This window comes from Cryptotermes secundus, unplaced genomic scaffold, assembly GCF_002891405.2.
Source record: "Cryptotermes secundus unplaced genomic scaffold, Csec_1.0 scaffold57, whole genome shotgun sequence".
Classification (NCBI taxonomy): domain Eukaryota; kingdom Metazoa; phylum Arthropoda; class Insecta; order Blattodea; family Kalotermitidae; genus Cryptotermes; species Cryptotermes secundus.
The window spans coordinates 449,044-474,740 of record NW_019725840.1 but is presented as its reverse complement, the minus strand read 5'-3'; the positions used below and the strand labels follow the sequence as shown (position 1 = coordinate 474,740).

Here is a 25,697-nt window from a genome sequence, read left to right as displayed (position 1 = left end):
GACACTAGCTGGAAGTGAGTGGTCATCTTTGCACCCGGGGAAATCGACCCTAGTACCCATTGCATAGGAGTCTGCTTGATACCCATAGTCGGTCTGGACGCTGTGGTGTAGAGAGAAATCTGTTGCCCTGCCGGGATTCTAACCCCGGTCGTTCAGCCCATAGCTCATCGCTGTACCGACTGAGCTATCCCGACTCCTAGGGAAGAACACAAGACTGACAATATTTGGACCTAGGATAGAGGAAGTAACAGGGTACTGGAGAAAATTTCATGATAAGTTTCATCATTTCCAGGCCTGATTCTCACCCAAATATTAATAGGATGAATAAATCAAGGAGGATGAGACGGCCGGAACATGTATCACACATGATAGAGGTGAGAAATTCATATGAAGTTTTCGTAGGAAATCCTTAAGGAAACAGAACACTTTGAAGACCTAGGCGTAGATGGGAGTGTATTATTATAATCTATCTTAAGGAGATAAGTTTGGAGGATGTGGACTGGATTTGCCTGGCTCAGGAAATGAACCAATGGTCGACTGTTGTGAACATGGTAATGAACATTCGTGTTCCATAAAATGTCTGGAATTTTGTTGGGTTCCCAAGAAGGACTGTGTTTCATGGATTTAGTTAATTTTAACAACATAATATTAAGATGTAAGTTTTGNACGTCGACCAAAACGAAGAATACACGGCGCCTAAACCCAGAAGACGACTTTCTTCATAATCTTAAGATGTTGGGTAGAGCTATCTAATTTCATGCTACAACTTTCTAAATTAGCAAACATATTCTTCATGAATTCCGCTTCTTGTCTTTAATAGTTCTCCATAGATGGCTGCACAATGCAGCAACCGACCAATCAAATTCTGCGTCTCAAAACCCACACCGTGTTGATATTACTCGCTTCCAATGAAGGCATTGTTAGTTCAGCGAGATACCAACAATAGAGAGTGTAATAAAAATATAGGCTATTGAGCTGAAGTTCCCTTCCACGTCAGAAAATTTCCCTTTCAATGGCTCGCAAGTGCTGGAAATCCCCATTGTGCCGACACAAAAATAATAATGTTGTGTACAAGCAAGGCTAGTCGAATCGCTGTTTCTGACGCCTGCGCACGAGGTCCCTGACTCCGCCCTTCATTACAGCGTCCCTGCCTCTAGTTCAACGTCCGCACACGCCACGCCGTAGAAGCAGTCCACTGTTCCGTCCTCCCTTATTCATTTGTTTTATTTCTTTATTCAGTTGTTGTTGCTTAACCCCAAACTGTCACATATAAGTTTATAATAGCAATTTAATCGCTTCATTTGGGCTCATCAGCGTTTTGTTTCATCATCCCTTTCAGTCTTGTGACTGTTCAATCAATATAGCAAACTAGGACACGTGATGGATGACAATGGTTCGATTCCCGACAGCTGCAAAAATGTTTTCGCCATGACATGTAACCCGTCTCTGAGACAGATACGAACTCATATCAAACGAGGATCTTTTTAAGGGATTAAAGCGGCCGGATATTGAAGCTGACCACTCATCTCAATCTAGTGTTGAGGTTAAGCATGTACGGAGTTCTACCACTCTTCCCCCATACGTCTTCATTGCGTGCTGCATAATTAAGCACAAGGAGACCTTTGCTATTAGCCTGATGCAGTCTGGAGGTGTCCACTATTACGAGCTATTCCTCTGCGCATCACACCTGTTTCTCATGCGGAAGGTCCCACGTTCATATCTTGGCCAGGGCACCGGATAAACTGATTGCGTTCTCCTGTAGATTAGTGAGTCATTCCAAGCAAACGCCATTTTACTTCCTCAAATTCGGCCACGACCACTTCTTTCCACGCCCTATTGAATTTATTTTTCACTGATCGTCCAATCATTCGACGCAAAATTATATTCTCATGTATTCTAATTTTTACGTGTTTAGACTAAAGGTTCTGGACTGGATGGTAGCAAACATTGGCGAACACACGGTAGTGTACTTGCTTGAGGGACTAAGCTACAAGCCGGAAGGTCGTTGGATTTTTCAATTGACCTAATCCTTCCAGCCGCACTATGGCTCTGAGGTCGACTCAGCCTCTAACAGAAATGAGTACCAGGAATCTTCCTGGGGGGTAAAGGCCGGCCGGCTCGTAAGATTGACAACCTCACCGCCATCTGTGAGTCGATTGTCTAGAAACTGTGGGAACCCCGACGTCTCACAACCCTATGGGCCTTGACAGCCTCTTACAGGGATATCTTTGCTTTTTATGATAGCAAGGATTATAAGATTTGAATCTCCTCTTAATTTCCTCCTGAATCAAATTCGATTTGTTACTGTCGCTCCCAGATATTTTAATTGTGCCATGTTGCCCAAGGATGTTAGCTATCTCTACTGCATATACCATAATGAATATATAATATGCCAAATAGGTCGAATGTACGTATTTACATTTTGCAAGAAATTCGTAAAACAAATGCATAATACAGAGTTATTTTCCGGCAGTCAGTGAGCATGTTTTATATTCGCTAAAAAATGAGAGACATAAGTAACTGAGTGCAAGTGCTATTATAGCAATATTAGCTATATATAGCAAGTGCAATATTAGCTACGTGGCTTATCTCCCTAGAAAGTCAGTAAATTTTTGAATAAAAGTAAAACCCTCGTAACAGACAACACGGAATATTAAACGATGCGTTCCTAGTATAAACATCGCGCCATAGCTCAAGCGGTTAGTCGCTGGCTTCCCACAGCAGCGGCCCGGGTTCGACCCCGGGTCTGGTCAAGTGGGATTTGTGGTGGACAAAGTGGCACTGGGGCAGGTTTTCTCCGAGTACTTCATTCCACCAATTGCTCCACAATCACCCTCACCTATCATCTGGGGCGGTACAATAGGCCAGAAGTGGCCGCAGTACAAGGGACTTAGTCCCACCCCACTAGCAATAAAAGAATAGTATAAACATTTTCTTGTCAGAGTTCTGTCTTCTGTGCTATAACGCCGAGTAGTCCTTTGAGAGTTAACAGACGTTTCGGAATTTCAACACACTACACGGCGTTATATCGCAGCAGATAAAACTCTTCATAACCACCAGTGTGAGAACCTTCACTTTATATGACACTGAACTAAAGAGACGGAAATTGCAGAGGTAAAGTTCTCCCTGTGCTTAATTAAGCACCATGGCAAGACTACTTATGGCGATGCGTACTGGTAGAGACTTGCGGAGTGAGGAAGAGAACGTCAGGGGGGGGGAAAGTACGGACACAAAGACACGTATAATACAAATGCAAATCATTTCAGAAGGTACTGACCCCGTGGCATATCTGTGTAGGGCTCCAATAGGTTGAACTAAAGCAATTATGTTTTTGCTCAGGCAGTAGTTGCTAATACATGATGCTACGATTCATTTGATGGTTCCGACTTCCTGCATTCCTCACAAATCCCTAGACGCAATTCTTGTGTTGCAAGTGCAGATTCACACGTTTTTAATCTCGGCTCCAGAAGGAGATGAGTCGTGAGGTTCGCCCTTCCCACGGGGAGGAGCCCCTGGTACAAACTGGACAGGAGGGTAGGTTGGCCCCCATAGCACATACACAGTTCAGCTCTAGAGCTGTAGAGAACTCATAACTCTGATGAGAAAGGAATACCAATTCCTCGGTCGTCCAGCCCTTAGTGTAGACACTATACTGACTGAGCTATCTTGACTACAAATGTAAGCATACGGACATGTGGGCTGCTGGCGGCGTCTAGCGGAAAGGCAAATCTGCAAAGTTAGCATTTCGGTGTCTATAGTGCAGGAAGAGTGAAGCTTCCACCGAAGTTGAACCCCCCCCCCCGCCTACGCTTTTAGACAGATCCGTTGCCACAGTTGAAGGATTTTGATACTAGCGCTCGCCTGTCACGCAGTCTTCGCGCGACGTGAAGGTAGTGAAGGAGCGCAGAACTGGCTTCTCTGCATGTCCTTTTCAGCGCGAGAACTGCCGGATAGACTTCGATAAATTTGAATACGGACAGCATGCCACTGGGGTTCATCACAAACACGTACCTTCTAAGTATTACGACGGTTGCGCGAATTTCTGAAGTGGGAGCAGCGTTTGATGTCTTACTCCCTTCCATCAGTCTGTGTGTGTATTACGCCTTACCGTTACTAGGCAACGGATAGGTAAACACGTTACAGCGACAACGAATCCACGCAAGAATAGAAGAACTGTTAGACGCATCATTTTCTATCCGGTCCGTGTCGTATCAAAGGAGAGCCTGTGGGTCAGTCTGTGTATCCTCCTATCGTTGCTAGGCAACGGCTCAGTAAAAAACATTCCCGCGGCAAAAAAATAATTGTTGGAGACGCCATTTTCTATACGGTACGTGTCGTATGAAAGGAAAGTAGGCTATCAGTTCTTCCACGAACTTCTTGTATATTAATGCAAGACAAGGAATGGCAGCTATAGGAAATCTGTCTCCATCTCTCGGTTTGTTAGTCTAACTAACGGGTCACTGGAGTCAGGCACTTGAAATTTAGTATGCAGACAGTCATGCGAACTTAATGCTGTCAAACTGTACAGATCGAGGCATTCAGGATGAAAAGGTACAAACACTGCATGTGGAAAATTCGCGTATTCCGGTATGGATTGCGTCTCATTTTGTTTGAAAGGAAGCGCGAAAGAAAACGTTCCCACTCGGCGTTCTGATTGAGCTCACCTCACAGAAGGAGCCCGCAAACAGAACTGTATTGAAAATAACAGCAGGGTTAGGCGTTCAAACAGGACACATAGATTATTAAGCGTCACAGAAGAATATAATACTGTTTTATAGTTCGATCGTCGCCCACAGCTCTCCGATGGTATTCTGTGTAACTATTTCCTCACGTCCTACACACGTCACTTCAGTAAGCAAGGTCACGTGGAACAGTTGCCTCAAAACTTCTTAGTGTCCCTTTCAGCGATACGAACTCTATAAATCGTCTTAACCCCGTTCTATCCTGAAATCTTGTACTCTTCTTCATACAGTTTGCTGCTCTTATTGGGGAAGTCCTCAGTTCGAATCTTGGCACGAGAGACGTTCCTGATTGAAGCTATTTGTGGTCTTCTTCAGCCTCTCCAGAATTTCTCCTGAATAGTACTTCGATTAAGCCCCGGTCGAGTCTTTGCATATCCCTTCCGAATCATCATTCGTCAGTCATCATATCCTCCGAGGCTACACCCTGTATCCACTGACAGCGCCGTGGGGTAACAAAGTCTTGCTGTCGAAGCAGCATAACTAACTCTATGAGGTTAAGTCCTACTTGAGAAGCTGCCGGTTGCGCAGATACTCAAGAATTTCCCAAAAGTTTATGGAACCCGAAGGTTCATTACCGTGTTCACAAGATCCCTCCACTGGTCCCTATCCAGAGACAGATCAATCCAATCCATACTACGCCACCTAAATATTATCCTCCAAACTTTGTCTAGGTCTTCCTAATGGATCTCTTTACTAGTGGTTTTCCCACCAAAATCCTATATGCAGGCCTCGTTTCCCCCAGACGTGCCCTGCTCAGCTCATTCTCCGTGACTAGTAAAGGTTATGAAGCTGTGAAACACCCTATACATAAAAATTCTGCGATCACTAGTTGACACACACCTTGTGACTTATACTTAAATATCCAGAGAGAGAAGGAAAACGGCAGGAGTGATATGGACCGGAAGTGACGCCATAGCAAGTGGAAGAAAGTTAGGGCGGAAGTGAAGGCTAGAACAGAGAGATAAGGCTGTAACTTGGACGTGTGGCCAGTGAAGATTGCCATATGGCGTGTCATTGTGTAGTCCAACATGCACTGAACACAGCGACGTGGAATCAGTAAGCGAACAGTAGTCACTAATTACTTCACTGACTGACTAACCAACTCACTGAATAAGTAACTAATTAAGTCACTATCCGATAATAAACAAATAAGTAAAGGTAAAAAAAAAAGGTAAAGTTATCCCTGTAACAGGCCGTGGAAACCCACAGGGTTGTGAGACGTCGAGGCTCCCCCATTTTATAGACAATCGGCTCACAGATGGCGGTAAGGTTATCAGCCTTACGCGCCGGCCGCGCTTTACTCCCCAGGAAAATTATTTAATTAATTCCTGGTACTCATTTCTGTTAGAGGCTGAGTCGACCCCAGGGCCATAGTGCGGCTGGAAGAATTAGGTCAATTGAAAAATCCCATGACCTCATCGGGAATCGAACCTGTGACCTTCCGACTTGTAGCATAGTGCCTCAACCAACTACGTTACCGCGTGCCCCAATAAACAAATAAGCAGATACGTAAATACGTATATAAAGTTAAATGTAAAGTTTTCCTTGTGCATAATAGAGCATCATGTTTTTAAGACGTATGGGGGATGGAGGTATATATCCATGCGTCCTTAACCTCTGCACAAGATGGAGGTGAGTGGTCAGCTCAACTCCGAAACCGCTTTAAATCCGGTAGCAATTGTATAGGAAGTTGTGTCTGGCTGCTGCGTAGAAGAGAACAGTCTCTTTCTTCGCCAAAAATCGAATCCCGATTCAGCGGTAGCCCAGCCAGTACCTTAGTCACTGCAGTCACTGAGCTATCGAAAAAAGTGACCTATTAAAATACAACAAAAATTAAGGTATTTCGATCTTTAGTTTTTGGTTATAAATCAACATACTTGTTCAGAAACGGAAGACTTCTGTTACACTTGTGTAACAACAGATTGTGTGTTTAAAACACCTTTAAGAAAAGGTCATACTTCGAGCAGGTGGCTGCAGACTGAGCCACCAGTCGAAAACATCCTTTTCGCTGAAGGATTTCTTATACCTTTAAGATGGAGGTGATACATTCCTCCGAAACTTCGGTTAACACAATATCTACACGGCACCACATCCCAGAAGACGGCATTCTTTAAATACATTTTAGTTATATATATTTTTTGTCTCCTGTAGAAGGAACCTCTGGGCAGAACACAGCATCCACCGCCTTACGTCGTCGTTCCCCTCCCCCGTCCCCTCCTCCTAAACTAACGATCGATGGGGCAGTCTTGAGGAGCGAGAAAGGGCGGCTCGATAATACAGCGGACCGTCAGCCAAGGCTTCCTGCACCCTCCTGTGTAGGTAGTTCACTAACCTTGCGTCCTGCATAGCCCAATCTACTCGTAATGTTACCAAAACAACAACACGTAGATGCAACACAGGGACAGGGTAGCCAACTCAGTGACTAATGTAGCACGGTCCAAATTGAGAAGCGTCAGGTAATCCCCCGCCTTATTGAAGAGACCGAAGGTGCATTGCTGTGTTCACAACAGCTCACCCCCGGTGCCTATGTCCAGCCAAAGGACTTGCTTAATTAATTCACTACTTAATAATTGAGTAGCTAAGAAAATACTATCTGTCTCTCTACCGTCCTATTATTGGACCTTGGCCACTTTTTCAGTTTCTTAACCCTATACGCGCCGGTCACGGTAGCCGAGCGGTCTAAGGCTCGGAAGCCGGGATCTTGAGTTTCGAATCCTACACAAGGCATGGATGTTTTGTGTGTGTATGTGTTTATTCTGTGTTTATGTTGTCCTATGTTTAGGTAGAGGCCTTGCGACGAGCTGATCACCCGTCAAAGGAGTCCTACCGTCTGTAAAAATGATAAATGGAACTGAGAAATCGGCCCAATGCTCCAAAGTGAGCGCGAGAGGAGAGAATCCTATACACAGTCGGTAGGACTCCTTAGACGTGGGAACAGCCCGCCACAAGGCTGGTACCTACACACAGGACAACACAAACACTGACATCCATGCCTTGAGTGGGATTCGAAACCCACGATCCCAGTCTTCGAGAGGGCGAGGACGATTCATGCCTTAGACCACGCGGCCAGTGATCGGCCCTCAGTATTCATTCCTATACGAATATTCAGCTTTAGAGCAGTAAGATGAATTCAGATATTCAAATCTGTTGCATAACACGTAATGAGTAGAAGTTGTGATGGAGTCGCGGCCCACTGTGAGTACACCGTTACGTAGATACAGATCTTGCATGCTGAGTGTGGGCCGCAGACTTGCAGCAACTGCTCGTCTCCTTTATGAGAAGCGCCATCGCCTTATCGCGCTTCATATGTTGTCAGATGTGCAACAATAGTTACACTCAATGGCCACCTTGGCGCCACTGTATATGCTACTACCGACAGGTAACTTAAGTTCGATGTGAACCACAGCGATTCTCGTCTTCAAGGAAGAAAAAAGGAGGCAGAAAGCATTATAATTAAAACTATTAAAAAGTTTGCTTAAAATATAAGAAGAAAACGAAAAAAACTGTTAAGATTGTCGGTGTCCTACCCGGGATTCCAACAGGACACTAACCATAAGCATTACACCTTAAAAGAAACTTACTCGGTTGCGGCAAACATACACAATATAATGTGATATGACGCCTGAAAGAATAGCGGAGCCAGAAGAGAACGTCATTGCTAGGCAACGGTTCGATTCCCACACAAGGCACTGATGTTTGGTGTTTGTATGTGTTTATTCTGTGTTTATGTTGTCATGTGTTTAGGTAGAGTCCTTGCAGCCATCTGCTGAAGCTGGTTCGTCGCTCGCGGATTTTTCTACCCTGAAGATGGAGGAGATATGTTCCTCGGAAACGTCGGTTCACATAAGATCTACACGGCACCATATCCCAGAAGACGGCATTCTACAAAGTAATTCTTTATAGAGACAAAACTTGTAGCAGTCTGAAGATCTACATTTACAGGAACAAACGCAACAAGTACATGTACATGGCGTGTGAGTTATATCACATCTTTGGGATCGCTAGTTACGCAAACCGCCGCCGTCAGCTGCTGCCGCTTACGTCGACACATCCCTTATATGTAACAAAATGGGGCCGAGGGTGCGATCAGGAAGATGAGCCGTTTATAAGGGGAGGCTGAGGAAGGGGTGAAAGATTAGGTCGCCGCCTTATGCCTCAACATCCGAGACGTTACGTCACAGTTCAGAAGAGAAACAGAACGTGCCCACAGAGTATGAAACTGCGAGGAGCAGTTTCGATTGTTGCATCGAGGTCACGCCGAATCTTACGATGCGCACTGAAGAGCCATCTTCTGTCGGACTTTATCGGAATCAAACCTTCCTTTTATTCTACTAAATATCTAGGTAATTAATCAGTATTATTATTAATTGATATCATTGGATTTTTCAGTCGTCCTGATAGAGTAGTCGGTATACCGACTGGTTACGGGCTTGACGATCGAGGGATCGGAGTTCGAGTCCCAGTAGGGGGAAGAATTTTATCTACTCCATGTATCCCAGACCGACTCCAGGGCCCACCTCCAATGGGTACCGTAAGTTATTTCCCCGGGGGTAAAGCGGGAGGGACGTGAAGTTGACCAATCACCTCTAACTAGTGTCGAGGTCAAGAAAATGTGGACCAATACATCTACTCCCCTATACGCCTTCATGCCTTAGTGCGTAATTAAGCACAGGGACAACTTTAAATCTTCCTAGGGGTAAAAGGCGGCTGGCGCGTAAGGCTGACAACTCATCGCAAATTATGAGCCGATTATCTAGAAAATGTGTGAGCCTTGACGAGTCACAACCCTATGGGTCTACACGGTCTGCTACAGAGATAGCGTTATCTTTTCTTTCTTACTTATATATATATATATCCTCTCGTCTCATTGGTAGTTTTATTATAACACCCTCTAGCCCTCCTACATATCTAAAACCCCTTCACATGTGCATTCAAGTGCTTTTCCCTCCATTTTATACGAGTATTCTGAGCAGGTTCTGAATGGGGGGCGTGCGATTTTAAGAAAATAACCTCCTAGAGTCGGCATGCTGCTTTCTAGAGGCCAACGTTATTAGAAATAAACTCCCCAGACCACACACACACACACACACACACACAGACATAGGATGCAACAACCCCCGGCCACGGTGTATCGATTGTTTCTATTAGGCCACATGATAAGAACTGCGAAGCGAACACAAGTCCCTCTGTGGACTTCAGCTGATGACAGAATTATGTTTGGTATCAAGAATGATCAGGTCTTGACTCATTCGTAGCTTATTCAATAAAGTTTTATCAAATATAGTTTCCACTGTACGAGGGAAAGTCAGTAAATAGGCACAAATGCATATAAAACGTAAAGCATGTGATAAAATTGTTTCTCTACATGTCCTCCACCAACATCGATACCCTTGTCCCATCGCTTTACGAGTGCGTCAAAACTGGCAGAAGAGAAGTGTTTCGACTGTTGTATCAAGACACTTCCGCATCATCTGCAATATTCGAACGTCCTCGAGAGAATTTCTCGACCAGTTGTGAACCGCTTTACGGGACAAACGCTTCTACCATAAAGAGGAAACCCTTCTTCACGTTGAGGCCTTTTGCCCACAAAAATCGCACAAAAGAATGTTGACTCTCGGTAGCATACTCTCCAAGCATGGTTGCCATTTTGACTACTGAAACCAGTTTCTGAACATGCGCCTGCGCATCTGCTACCTAATCTGTCATGAAGCTGGACTATGATGCTACCTATTACGTCCATTACAGCTGTTTTACTTCCATTTGTGGCCTATTTACTGACTCCATTTAGAACAAGCAAGGTTTGAGGTCCTCGCATCGGTGGTTACGAAGGATTCTATCTAATGCCGAGGTAGGAATGTCTGGAGCTATACTTCCACTCCCCATATGTCTTCATGATGTAGCGTGGCGCTTAATTAATTAAGCGCAGAGACAAATTTACCGTTTAGGAACCACTCCCGGTAACAAATGTCGGAGCATTACCGATCTTCGGTAAGAGGTGAAAGCCAAAACATATTCCTATCGGCGTAAGTTCATTTTATCCTCCCATTAATATGAGGGTGTATCCATAGACAGACGACCAATAACATAGCGAAGCTAACACGTTGGCTTTCAACGGACTACAAGTCATTGTATCCCAGAGGACATAATTCTTCATGACCACCCTAGTGAGAACCTCAAATACAGTATGCGCCAAAAATTTCAGTACTGAAACTCGCGCATCTCGAACGCGCATGTGCGTTTGTCGACGGGGCATAGCTCCAGTCGCACGTGTTCCCAGTAGTGAAAAGGAAGTTGTATTGTGCAGTGGTTGTTGGAAATGGGTCTCTCGACGAAGGAAAAAGTATTCATAGTTGAGTATTATTTTCGCTCATACGGAAGTGGTTGCCAGACAACTCGCTTCCTTGGTTTTGAGCGGCCAGATGTTACCGTCCAGAAACCGCTACACAGTACACGTGTGACGCTATGGTGTGCCAGCCCCTATTTCATTGAAGATGAGGAAGGCAATGCTCTTACCGTCACCCAAGAACGCTACAGGGACATGGTGATTGAACCATTTCTTCAGGATTTGAGAAGGTTCTGTCGTGCAAGGGGCCTTCACATGAATAGACAGTGGTGTCAACAGGCCATATTTTCATTTCAGTACTATGTTTTTGGTGCATACTGTACTACAATCAAATGAGTAATTTTATTTTAAACCTCTGAAGTACAGTGGTTATTTTACGTACCACCATTATTAAGGAAACTCGGCGTTCCGCCCACGGGCTATATTTTATGTGTTTCGACGACTCTCGCAGTAAAGGGCGATTGTTTCCCTAAACATCAGTAACAGGTTTGGCTTTGTTATGGAGATGAAATGCTATTCTATGTAGTGGGAGCCATATTAAAAATATTTTCACCATTTGGCTTGACTCGGGAGGGGGGGGGTGGATTGGATGTTGGATGTATTGACTAGTTACACATTCATGACTCCTGACTGCACTTTACAGATCACTGACACACAACGACTAGTATCCTTAGCCTATTACAGCCTCTACTAGCCGTTTTCTGGCAACGGATTTTAACACAGGAACTATAACAGTCTCACTGAATTACACAGTCCAAATATCACACACAAAGTCTTGTCTTCACATTCGGACTTTCAACTGAGCACACTTGGAACTAGCTAGTTACCCCAAACCGTCAGGGTTATAAAATCTCGGCACGGACCACTTAGAAAACACCGTTTCTCTGTTTCTGTACCATTGTTGCGTTCGTGTCTGTTGCTGCGGGAACTTGTTTACTGAGCCGTTGCCTGCAAACGGCTCTGGTATATTTTCTTATCTGACGGTCGTTGCATTGTAACAGTTCTACACTTTACAATATTAATAAGATGAATTTTGGGGCTGCTTTATTTCAGCTTCATAAAACAAGAAGTTCTGGGAAGAACAAATCGCCTACTTTGCTTGCACTGCGAACTGCATATCTGATACGACAATTTGGGGCAAAACTTTCAACAGTCTGAGGATGCAGTGTTGGTATTATTGATGAAAGGGACTTACTAAATACTCCTTTACTATGTCCTCAGGAGACAGGATGTAGCTACCAAGTTTCATGACGGCCGGTTCCGGCATTAAGCTTATTACCGCAACAATTTTAGAGGCTTCAATGTTGGTATTAATGATGGGAGGGATTTTTTTTTTGTATTTCTTGAAATGGCCTCAGATGGGATGCAGTTCATAAAAACTGTTTCAAATATTCAAAGGTTGTTATGGGACGATACACACACAGACAGCAAGGTGATGTTATAAGAATATTTTATTTTCAAAATAAAGAAAGTAGACTAGAAATAATATATTTCCCATACGGAAAACAAAACAGTCACCCAGTTACATTTCGAAATGAGCGCTTCCATAACATCAGACTCATTACCGCTGAGGTAACTTTCCCGTGTTTCAGAACGTTGTTTATCATAAGACAGAAACCCCCGACGCTCTGAAGGGAATTGGCAATTGTGAGGAAGACAGGCGGAAAATGGTGTATCGACATTTTCTCTTCGTGCTCTCTTTAAGGAAGACATGGACTTTTAGAAAATAAAAATAGGGAAAGTTCGAAAGAAACTAGGAAGATAAGAAGGCAGAGAGATAGGTAAAAATTAATATTGAGTGTGTCAAAAGGTTCGACGGATTTTCTTCGCGAAAATTGTCACTCAATTCCAGGGATCATCTGTGAGAAAGAAAAAGTTCATCTCTCTGATTATACAGCCTCTATTTTTAACATTAAAGCCAGCTTTTAGACTCGAATATCAGCCGTCCACCAAAGTAAGGTACTGAAATTTAAAATGCCTATAAAATACTACACATTACATTCTCAAACTGTCTTTTCAGGGGATTAGGCTATGGGCTGATGACCCAGGAAACATGGTTCCATTCCGGACAAGATAATTTCCCGATTCTACACAGCGCCCACACATGCTCAGGGGTTCAGCTTCCTAACCAATTGGAAATTACGGCTATTTCCTCGACCGCAAGGAGGGCGGAACTTGGAGCTCACTCCCCCCTTCCATATAGTGAAGTTAAGAAATTCGTGATGTACCCCATACACCTTCATGACAGATAAAACCTAAAGCTATCCCTGTAACAGGCCGTGAAGGCCCATCGAGTTGTGAGACGTCGAGGTTCCCACAATTTTCTCTAGACAATCGGCTCACAGATGGCGGTAAGATTGTCAGCCTTACGCGCCGGCCGCCCTTTACCACTCAGGAAGATTCCTGATACTCATTTCTGTTAGGGGCTGAGTCGAACTCAGGGCCATAATGCTGCTGGAAGGATTAGGTTAGTTTAAAAAATCCACTTCATCGGACTCGAACCCACGACCGTCCGGCTTGTAGCGTAGTGCTTCCACCAACTGTGCTACCGCGTGCCACATACACCTTGATTTGGTGTTTAAGCACACGGACATATGACACAAATGCTTCTCCCTTTTTAATATTCATTTGTATCTTTAAACTAATGCTGTTATAAGTATTGTGGCATATAGAACCGTTGCTAGGCAAATGCATCGAAATGAACGGGTGCAAGCGTTGCTATGCAAGAGTGGAATGAACAAACGGTCGTTTCTCAGCAACGGCTCGGTAAAAACGTTCCCGCAGAAACAAACACGCACGCAACAATAGAAGAACGATATTTTCTGTTGGGTCCACCCTAAGGCTATATAGCGAGGACCGCAGGCCGGCCGAGTGAGTTCAATTGAGGGCTGGAACTAAAGTTGTTACGGAAGAGCTAAATATTTATATCCCCTAAACTTTTACTTTGAGTCTTACGGTATTCGAAATAATTAAACGGGAAGGAATGAACTTCATGACATGCATATGTTTCCTAACTTGTAAGTCTTTGATGGATAAGGTTTAGAGATTTTAGAGATTAAACCAAAAAGTTTGTTCAGTGTCAGACGGATCGGAGGCTGAAGGGAGAGACTTCGGATGTGGCACCCTGGGCAAACCTGTCAGAATTCCGAGCAGATGGTCGATCCCGGTATCCCTCCTTTACAAGTAACTTTACCGATACTGCACTCACCTCAGTCTCTACAGCTGATAGTCAAAAATACATTCGAAATAACTGATCTTCATAAGTAGGATTTGAGGTACTCACACCGGTGGTTATGAAGCGCACTGTCTTCTTGGATTGTGTATAACACGATGTAGTCTGTTGAAAGGCAGCAGACTTTTCGGAAGAAGATTTCATTTCAGTCTTCTGGGTTGAAAAATAAGCCAAGCAAAAAAACAGAGTAAAAATAGCCTCTACTTGCCACTTGCTTTCACGCTGGTTTCTTGTTTGGCTATTCTTTGATGAAGATGAAAGCCATATGTTCACCCGAGACGTCGCTTGACTTTCAACGGACTACACGGTGTTATATCCCAGAAGACTGCACTCTCCAACAAATCTTTAATCTGTGCGCTTAAGAACGCCGTGCTTGAGCGGCAACTTCTTCAGCACGGAGGTGTGACGTGAAGTCTAAACATACTCTGCAGGCGCTAAGAGAAATTACAGGCAATTGAGGATGAACGCACGATGTAAACGTGAATGTCCAGGGATGTTCAACGAAGGCAGGTTCTGTGCGTCATGTGACTTCTTGGAAACGAGAAAAATACAATCGTTGAGTTTCGTGGCCTATGGAACCATAAGGTGGAAAACGTCGCTGTCAAGATCCAGGTAAAGTCATGATTTCAAGCCTGCGACTACTGCTACAAGGTCTCCTAGCAACTTCTGCTCTACCCTCTGCAGCAAATTCTTATAAACATCTGAGTCTATCACAGCGGTCACTCCGCCATTTTGTAATATATATCTTCACTCTAAAGATATTAAGGTAAAGCACTACGCCATGAAGGCGTATGGGGGAGTAGAATAATAGATCCACATTCTCTTGACCTCTGTAATAGTTGGAGGTGAGTGGTTAGCTTTATGCCCCTGCCGATTTCCCCCAGGTACCCATTGGATAGGTGGCTGAATGGGCCTCATGGCCGGTCTGGAAGACGTGCAGAAGAGAAAATTCTTCGCCTTGCCAGGACTCGAACTCAGACCCCTCAGCCGTCCAACCCGTAGCCGGTCGCTATAACGACTGCGGTATCCCAGCTCCAACAAAGGTTATACTATTAGTATTTTGTACACTTCTTTTTCTTATTTCTTAAAATAAATTTAGGATTTTGTTTGTAAAGTAACAGACGCTTTGCACAAATCTTTTTTTTTTCTTCTTCTGGCCCTAAGAGTTTTGTAACTGACTTCGGGTATCTTTTTCTTTGCTGTTCCCAGTCAAAATGTCCATCGTTGTTGCCCGTTGGTCCTCGTACTGTTCACAGCCCCAGAAGATATGTTACTCCGTTTGCAGCCCATCACCACATTCGCATTCGGCCGTGGTCACAGTGTTAAACGTGTTTAGGCTTGCTGCAAGACTGGTATATCTCACTCTCATGCGGTTTATTGACACGAAGGCACGGCGGTTCAGTTTTATCTCGCGGAACCACACAACTATATGAATTAATTCAACAATATACTGTATTCCATTCTTTTGTACTGAGAGTGTCATACAGTAAAAAGTAAAGACACTTTGAACTTAGCCATGTTACTGTTGATCACTGCAGCCTTCTGACTATTGTATGATGCCAGATCATGGAGATCGTGATCCTAAAGGAGGGCAGTCCACTACGTCTATTGGCCCGAACCGAGTATTATCAGTCACCTTTCCCACCGCGAGTCTATGGCTTCGGGTAAATCTCTGCTGAACTTCGCCAGCGCAGTCATTCTTTGTTCTGGGTCCTGCGGGACACATGAACGTAGTTTGTGTCATGACGCTGGGAGTAGTGTGACTACTTCACACAACCACCGTCTGTTTGTTGGGACAGTAATATATACATACTGTAAATGGTCCGACACTGAAGCTGGCAGCAGCATGTACCTCCGAAAGTCGGCAATACTGCCCATATACTGACGGCGTATAGGCCCAAAACCAAACAATGACTCATCCTAATCGCCTAAAATCAGTACTACACGTAATCGTAAAGCACTCCTCTCGGAAAAATGAGAACCCTTGTCAGCCTACTTCCACTCATTTTCAAAGAGTAAAACGAGGCTTATGAGACCACTTTGCCGTCTGTGTATTTGTCTCTCCCCCCTAGTAACCCGGAAGAGTGGAACTAGAAAAGACGGCGGTTACTAGCCAACGACTCGGTAAACATTTCCCGTGGCTACGCATACAACCGCAGCAATAGAAAACTGCTTGACGGGGGGGGGGAGTTATATGCGGTCCTTGCCACAAAAATACTGAATATCTAATGAAAATAACGCAAATGCTATGTCCTTGTGTTTAGTAGGATGGGAATGTGGGTTTTTAACAAAATGGCGGGTGCGATGAATGACGCAAATTTTGAGATCCGCCATCCTAATACATCAACTTAATCTAGTATATCTGACAAGATTTCACAGAGTAATGTTTTTTTTCTGAAGGCCGAAACGCACAATTACAAAGTGCTGCATTATCAACAGAGCTAAGAGACATTAAGTACTACAATCAAAATATAAATTGCAGATTCGGAACCACCAGACGGGTTAGTGGTCATTACCGCCTCTAAACAATGCTATAGCTTCCATTAATCAGAAGATGAAAATGAGGAACAACATGGCGGACCACAGGCCTGCCACTGGCGTCATTAATCTCTTGAAGCCGCGGAGTGGGGCGAGGGGGGGGGGCAGAAGGGCCAGATTAAGAGAAAACTTGAGTGAACTTCTCAAGTAGTCGATATTACAGGAAAGAAAACTCATTTTTTTAAAAAGAAACACGAGTGTTGAAATACAGTGCTGAAAACATGACTCACTGTGATTTATTGGTATGAGTTCTCAACTGGTGGCCCGCGTACATTGTGTGTGTGTGTGTGTGTGTGTGTGTGTGTGGGTTGTCTTATACCGAAGAAGCTGATTTCATATCAGCATAGTGGGCGACAAGAGATAAACAAAAAAACTACCACCACTAAACGCACTCGTCGTTCACAAGGTATTTTAGGGTTCCGAGGGATTATAGTGTGTGGTTCTTAAACGTATTCTTACTAACATTAATATTGATTTTGAGGTTCCCGCAGCGCTGGCCATGAACAGTTCTATTTTATGGAATATAACCCTTCGTAGTCTGTTGGGATTCGTTTCGGAAGAACATCTCGCTTCCATCTTCAGGGTCGAAAAATAAGCCGAGAAAGAAACCAGGTATCGAGCAGAGCTCTTTCGAAGGACTACACGGTGTTATACCCCTGAAGACAGAACTCTTAAAACTTCTGCCTCCTAAAACATCGGAATAAATTTTAGGACAACCTGTATTTCTTTGAGATCTACGTGTATTTTAATATCATCAGCCCCTTCCTATGTTTTCCCAGTCATTCCTGTCTGTAGTATTTAGCCCTCGAGAATCTGAGCTATAACTTTAAAGGCAGTTCTTTTACGTTTCCATAGCAACAAGTAATATACAAAGAGGTTTGAAGAAGAAGATATAACAGTAGAGATTTATTTTCGTTGACATTATCAAACGTTAAAGATATTCCTAGCGAACATTTCCAAATGAGACACTTCCTTCGTAGCGCAATGAGGGGCAGAAGTAAAGGTTTCTGTTAATAAACTATGAATTACTTACTTGTTCCTCGCTACTAAAATCGTATATAAAGAAATATAACGTAAGTCTAAACATGACTACTAGGAGTAGGGATAGCTCAGTCAGTACAGTGACGGGCTATGGGTCAGACGGCCAGATCGGCCCTGGGGGCGACCCAGTCTCATATCCAATGAGTACAGGGGACACTGAGATAAAGCGGTCGGGGCATGAAGCTGATCACTCACCTCCATCATATTCCGAGGTCAAGAATGGTGGAACTCCTCCACACCCCCATACGTCTTCATATCATGGTGATTACTTAATTAAGCAAAGGGGCAAATTCACCTTTACCTCACTCATGGAGCTGAGCCCTTCTTGAGGAGCCGCCAATTCTGAATTTACTCAAGAACTTCCAAGCATTTTATGGAACCCGAAGGTTCATTACGGTGCTCACAAGAGCCATCCACTGGTCCCTATCCTGAGCCAGATCCATCCTATCCTACCTCTCTAAGATCCATTTTAATATTTTTCACCCACCTACGCCTTGTTCTTCCCAGTGGTCGCTTTACTTCTGGCTTTCCCACCAATATCCTGTGTGCGATCCTCGTCTCCCCATTCGTGCTACATGCCCTGCGCACCTCATCCTTGAACTTTACCTTTACCTACACAATGACAAACCTTGAGTTTAGAGACTTTTATGGTGTCTGTTTGTGACTTAATAATAACTACAGAAGTAACAAGAAGACATTACTAATTTTAAATAGCATCGCGCTTTAAGATATGAAATATCCAGAAAAACAATAAGCGTTACGCTTTGCTGGATCGCCGTTCTGTGTAGGCAACTTGTTTGGCACTGATGTTGAGCGGACAGCCGGAACGAAATCAGAAGTGGCGTACACGTTATGCACGCGTCAGTGAACGCGCATTTTTGAGCGGCCTTCTCAAGAGCAAGCCGTAACATTTGATCGATATTAAATCAACCGACTTTGCGACCCATAAAACCGTTTCCCTTTCATAAGTTCCGAGTTCGATCCCAACCAAAACCCTTCCACATTGCTGCTCTGTCTCCCTGTTATCCTCAACCCATTCATGTATATTAGAAGAGCCTTACTGGACGGTTAAATGGCCCGGAAGAAACGAGAAAAAGAAGCAGTGGGAAGGGAGTTAAGGCCAGAGACGAGCGCTTCTATATATCTCTGTTATCTAATCTGAGGAAGCATTCTTTAAATGCCCCCTGACCCCTCGCAAGACGACACCCAACTTACATTTCATTCTTTTGCTTCCTTTCAGACAAAACGCCGTTTTCTAGTGTGTCGGAGACGGGAACCGCACAACCACATGAGGAAAATTGAGATATATCGATCTTGTAACTGGATTCCTTATATCGATACACGGTGGTTGTTTCTGTTGATTAGGTTAATTAAAAAAACTCAAACTCCGTGATTTTAGTCCGCAAGCGAACTATACCGTCCGAGCGACCGCCGCTTGTCGGCGAAGTTAGTGCCAACTTTAGTGGATAGAGGGGTGTCACGTGGTCAGCGCAACGGATCCCCACGGCAGCTAATTTTGGTTTTCTAAACGGGAAATAGATTTGAAATAGCTCCTCAATTATCATCACGAGGCTGAGTGGACCGTAGTTTGTCTATTCTTACCGCAGGCCGGGTAGTTAAAATATCGAACGAGCAATTCCAGAATTGCAAAANAAAAAAAAAAAAAAAAAAAAAAACTAAATTTTTCTCCAACGAGAGGGAGGGTTTGTCTTTCTGAATACGCCCAACATTTGTTGCACCCCGTACTTTTATAGGGTCCACGTATGGACGGCATACACACTTTGCTACTTTAGTACAGTAAACAATTCTTATACAGGATATAACCGTGACTTCCGTCAATGCGGGTTTCTGCAACAGGTTATGCCTTGATTTATTTTACCACTCCGAAACGGCGGATCGTCACCTGAACAGCCATTACTTACTTATGAAGATGAGCCCTTCTTGAGGAGAAGCCAAATCTGCAGCTACTCAAGAATTTCCCAGCATTTTATGGAACCTGAAAGTTCATTACTGTGTTCACAAGAGCCCTCCACTGGTCTCTATCCTGAGCCAGATGAATCCAATCCATAGCATCCCATCCTGTCTCTCTAAGATCCATTTTAATATTGTCAACCCACCTACGTTTTGGTCTTCCCGAACAGCCATAGACTCCAATAAACAAGACGCGAACTTATAATAGCGAAGTTTCGGGTCAGAGACGAAGTCCCTTTTAAGGACCCGAGTCTGTGAAACGTTGTAGGTAGCCGGGGCTCTAGTGGCGATAACGGATAAGTTCATTATTCATCAGTGATCTGCCAGACGGCAGTCTCTTCCAAAACAGGAAGAGGAAACCATAAGTGCCTAGAGAAAAACTGGTGTTACTTCGTTCCCCACAGATCCGACAGACCGCTATGGATGAAATGTCTGGAGTCTGCTCACCTGAGCTACAGTGCATTTTTAAATTTAAATACTAATTATAAGGTAATCACAGTTGGGACGAACTCCACGGCGTCAAGACCGTTTCTGGGGCCCACGCAGCCTCCTACAAAATGGGTACTGCGGGGCAGTTTTTCTGGGGGTAAATCGGCCGGAGCGTGATGCTGACCACTCACCTTCATCTAGTGTCGATGTAAATAAGATTGCAGCTATATTTCCACTCCCCCACGCGTTTTCACGGTGTGGTACTCAATTTCTGTATTAAGCACAGGGAGAACTTTATTGAAGACAAAGATTAGAAGTGATTTTGAAAGAATCCTATATTTCATAACTGCAGAAGTTAAATCTCAATCATATTCATTAAACTGTCCCTGTACTTGATTAATTAAGCATCGCTCCATTAAGATGTACACGGAGTGGAGGTATAGCTCCAAAATTCTTGACCTCGACACTAGACGGAGGTAAATGGTCTGCTTCACGCCACGGCCGCTTCACCCTCGGTTAAAAGCCGTCGGTATCCCTCGTACAGGAGGCTCTGTGGGCTCCAGAGGAGGTCTGGACAGCTTGGGGAAGAGAAAATATCTTGCCCCTTCCGGGAATCTAACCGTGGCCCTCCAGCCCGTTGTCCGTCACTATACTGACTGAGCTACCTTCTATATTTATAATATACTACTGACAAAATATTTGCAAATCATGTTTGTTAGAAATATAATCCATACGCTTCATCAGTCTACACAACGCAGAGTTCAACACGTTGGCGTTGCGGCGTGACGCCATGTTGGAAAGTGGCCAGATTGCAGTAACCGGGACGTCATGGCATAAAGCGTACATACACACCCAAGTAGTTGAACTAATTATAAGCGTAGCAGCAGCTAGGATTTTGCACTTGAAACAACAAGCAGACAGCGCATGCGCCACAGTTTCTAAATTGCACACGAACCAAAACATGCAGCTCAAACCTTTCATAAAGTCGCTACTTAATTCATGAAGAGCGTGCTCCCCTTTACCACACAGATGTGTGTGTGCAACAACTGCCGGTAAATTCTGTGTGGAGTATGTAAAGACCACAGTGGTCACGCGGTGTCGTGCGGTTTCTTCGCCCGCTCGAAACCTGGGATTCGTGGGTTCGAATCAACCTCGAGACATGGATGTTCATGTTATATTTTATCGTCCTGTTGCACTGATTCATGTCCATGATTTATGCTAACCGTCTTACAGTGCACACACTTTTTTTACTCTTCTCTTTTACACTACATGTTTCAGCACTAATGTGCTATCTTCAGGTGCGTCTCTATGCACGTCAAACTACTGCATGCAATGCAAAAGTGTGTGCACTGTAAGACGGTTAGCATAAATCATGGACATGAATGTTTATGTGCGTTTATTCTCTTTGTGTTGTCCTATGTCTAGGTAGAGACTTTGCGATGGACTGATCCCCCGTTTAAGGAGTCCCACGGACTGTGTAAATGATTACGAAACTGAAGAAAGCGGCCAGGGCCCCAGAAAGGGCTCTAGACTCATTGATGAGCGAATGAACATAACGGGTTAAATTTGTGGGGTTTGGGAATAAGAATCTGTTCGATCACCGTAAACATTTAAAAAGTATCATATTGATCTTAGGTAAATGTACACAGACTGCTCCCAAGCTGATGGGAATGTGAATTATGAATAACCCATAAAATTTATGAATGCTGACTTTAGGAACGCTTAGCGGCCTCCGTAGTCTAGGGGTAACGTTCCCACCTCATGACTCAAGGTACGCGGGTTCAAAAACCCGGCAGAAGTCGTGGAATTTTTAAGGGCGGAAAAATTCAGGGAGCAAGTCCTCCGGGAGGGACTTTAAGCCTTGTGTCCCGTGTCGTAGATTTACGGCACGTAAAAGGACCTCATGTCTCTAGGAGGCCTCTGAGCTAAATCAGGCCCAACATTTCCCGCCCAGAGTAGTTTCCAATGCCTCCGGTAGATGGGGAAGTATTAGGTACCACTGCCAGAGGAGGGACGACCTCTCTGACAGAAAGGGACTAAAGTATTAGATACCACTGCCAAGTAGAGGGTAGAAACCTTGCTGGCAGAAAGGGACTAGGAACCCCTGCCAGAGGAGGGACGACATCGCTGACAGAAAGGGGCTGATAGCGAGCACCAGTATCGGTAGGGGATGGAGACTGTAGAAATTAAAAGGGGGATGTACAATAGACTATCAGTCGCGGTGCATGGGGAAACCCACCCCCTCAATACTGAATCACTGAATCACTTTAGGAACGCTTATTAATTTTGTTAGTTTCTCACTGCGCACAAATGCGCCCATCAGAGGAACCTAAAACACATATAAATGTACGGGTTATTTTTGAATACAGAAAATAAAATATTTTGAACAGAGGCCTATGCATCTTTTATTAGTACAAAGTTAAGGAATTTCTTGTGTCTTGCAATAACTAGAATACAAGGATGAAGCAGCACTAATAAATTCATACATTTCTTAATGAAAATACTTTTAGATATGATACGTATTTGAAAAATTTTAAAATAATACCTTTAAGCACGTGCTTTCGCGTAACCATTGATTTATTCACAGTTGTTTAACAGAGAAACAAGAACCAATCGGACTAATGCTATTTGCAACATAATTTCAAATTATGATCAAATTTTAAGTTGTGCAGTTCGATGGAGTAATATTTTTCATCACTACAACATGGCGAATTTATAAAAAATATTTATCCTAAACATAATTTACCTTCTAACTACGAATTTATAAGTAAAGCTATCCCTGTAACAGGCCGTGGAGGCCCATAGGGCTATGTGACGTCGAGGCTCCCACATTTTCTAGACAACCGGCTCACAGATGGCGGTGATGTTGTCAGCTTCACGCGTCGGCCGCCCTTTACCCCAGGAAGATTCCTGGCAGTCATTTCTGTTGGAGGATGAGTCTACACCAGGGCCATAGTGCGGCTGGAAGGATTAGGTCAATTGAAAAATCCAATGACGTGATCACGAATCAAACCCGCGATCTTTCAGCTTGTAGCATAGTGTCTCAACCAACTACGCTACCGCGTGCTCCCTCCTGAATTTTTAAGTGCTTGTACTTTAGGTCGGGCTAATAACCTTTCTGGAACTTGGCAAATTATGATAAGTTTTTATATTTGTGGTGAGGGGAGATATAAATTATACTGCTGAAGGGTGGGATATTCATTAATTAAGCAGAAAAAGTAAGATTTTATTGCGCTTTAAATGAATCCCGAGCTCCTATAAACGATAGATGCCAGTCGCCGAATCTTCAAACAGGAATGGAGCAATCTTCAACAACAAACGTATCCGTTGGTACGAACAGAAAAACCAGTCAGTTCAAACCTCTTCACACAACACGGGTTATGTTCATATTACGCACAGTTTAAGGCATTAAAATTATGAAATATCTGTATGGGTTGAGACTGCGAGTCGGTGTAGCGACTGGCTACGGGTTGTACGACCGAGGGGTCAGAGTTCGAGTCTCGGTGGCGTAAAGAATTTTCTCTTCTGTATGGCGTCCAGACTGGCTCTGAGGTCCATCCAGCCTCCTATCCCGTGGGCCGCGGGGTAAAGCGGCCGGACTGCGAAGCTGACGATTCACTTCCAACTAGTGCCAAGGTGAAAACGTGGGTTTACACATCCACTCCCCTATACGCCTTGATGACGTAGTGCTTAGTTAAGTACAGGGCAACTTTACCTTTTTTATGGGTTGAGATGACTATAGATTGCAGGCTTTTACTAATTTTGCTTCAAAACTTAGCAAGATAGTCCACGAGCAGCATTTCCTTCCAAATGCAAATTGCATAATATGCAGTGCTTACTTACTTAATTAGTTATGGAGCTGAGCCCTTCTTGAGAAGCCAAATCTGCAGCTACTCAAGAATTTCACAGCATTTTATGGAACCGAAAGGTTCATTAATGTGTTCACAAGAGCCCTCCACTGGTCCCTATCCTGAGCCAGATCAATCCAAACCATACATCACATTCTATCTCTGTAGGATCCATTTCAATATTGTCCACCCACCTACTCCTTGGTCTTCCCAGTGGTCTCTTGCCTTCTGGCTTTCCCACCAATATCCTATATGAATTCCGCTCCTCCCCCATTCGTGCTATATGCCCTGCCCACCCCATCCTCCTTGACTTGATCATTCTAATTATACTTGGAGAAGAGTACATGTTATGAAGCTCCTCATTATAATATGCAGTGTTTTCTTTTTTTTATTAATCATCAGCCAAAAATATGAATAATTTATATTTTCTGACGTAACAATTATGGAAAAATGGATTTCCATTAAGAAATTCATACGTATCTGTGTCTTTATATATTCACCCGAGTTTCTATACCATTTCGTATTAATAACATACTGAACGATATTCATAAGATCTGTGAAGATTATATTGGATGCGTAATAAATAAATAAACGTCAGTAAACTTAAGACGACACAAAATTTACCTTTATGAGCAACGTTTAGGAATACATTAATTAAACTTTTGAGAACAATACAATATTAATTGTTACTACATGAATATAAACTTAGTTTGCTTACTCGTTGTGTGGGATGTCTTCATCTTGTTCCAACGAAGTGGGTAGAAAGGCCATGAGCACCACAGAAAACAATAATAAACAGGAATAACATTGGACAATCTTCGAGTTTAATGAGAACATGGTCCAACTCATTCGCCTGCGACGCGCGTTCCCCATATTGCTCACACACACACACACAAGATCACAACACATTCACGTCACACATTACTGTTTATATTATTGTCTCGGGTTATTTCTAGGTACTATTTTACTAACATTAGCTTCGACTTGTTTTGTATACATATAAAAGAATTTCTATATCATCAAAAATGTGAAATGAAGTTACAACAATTACTTCGGAACACATGTGTCGCCTCGGTTCGCGTATAGTGGATGGTTCGTCGTGATTTTCCCAGTGACGTCCACACTGCGTTTGCGATACCCGTATGTATATTGTGGGCTCACTGCGCACGAAATGACACGACGCGTCGCCATCACCAGGTGCCCATTTCACTCCTACAAACTAAGACAGACAGAGACGTCTGAATAATTTGCCCACGTTCCATGTTCGGTGGCGATTTTCTGTCTAGTGTACGGTACCGCTATGTTACACAGGCGGGGGGGGGAGTGGAGGGGCCCGCTAGAGAGGGGAGGGAATGCAATGTGGCGTCCGTATCACAGAAACAGGAATACGTGTGGAAATTAATGCACTGTGGGTTGTAAGGGAAAGATTGAAAACACGTCACTGAAAAATTGGGGGGGAAANCCCCCCACCCTACCGCGTGTTTCTTTTACCTCAAATCACGTACCTCCTAGCGGACAATATGCGAAACTATAGTTCTGATTTGAATGTACAG

At 43.8% G+C, this 25,697-nt stretch overlaps 1 protein-coding gene across 6 annotated transcripts in view; it reads right to left on the bottom strand.

The window, feature by feature from the left end:
- The window catches only part of LOC111863613 (voltage-dependent calcium channel subunit alpha-2/delta-3), a 103,259-nt gene extending 77,843 nt beyond the window's left edge, over positions 1 to 25,416 (bottom strand). For all 6 annotated transcript variants that reach the window (XM_033751132.1, XM_033751134.1, XM_033751133.1 and 3 more), the window contains exon 1: positions 24,863 to 25,416. In XM_033751132.1, the coding sequence (XP_033607023.1) occupies positions 24,863 to 25,053 (191 nt within the window). In that variant the 5' untranslated portion in view covers positions 25,054 to 25,416. The remainder of the gene's footprint in view (positions 1 to 24,862) is intronic.
- Between the last annotated feature and the right edge of the window lie 281 nt (positions 25,417 to 25,697).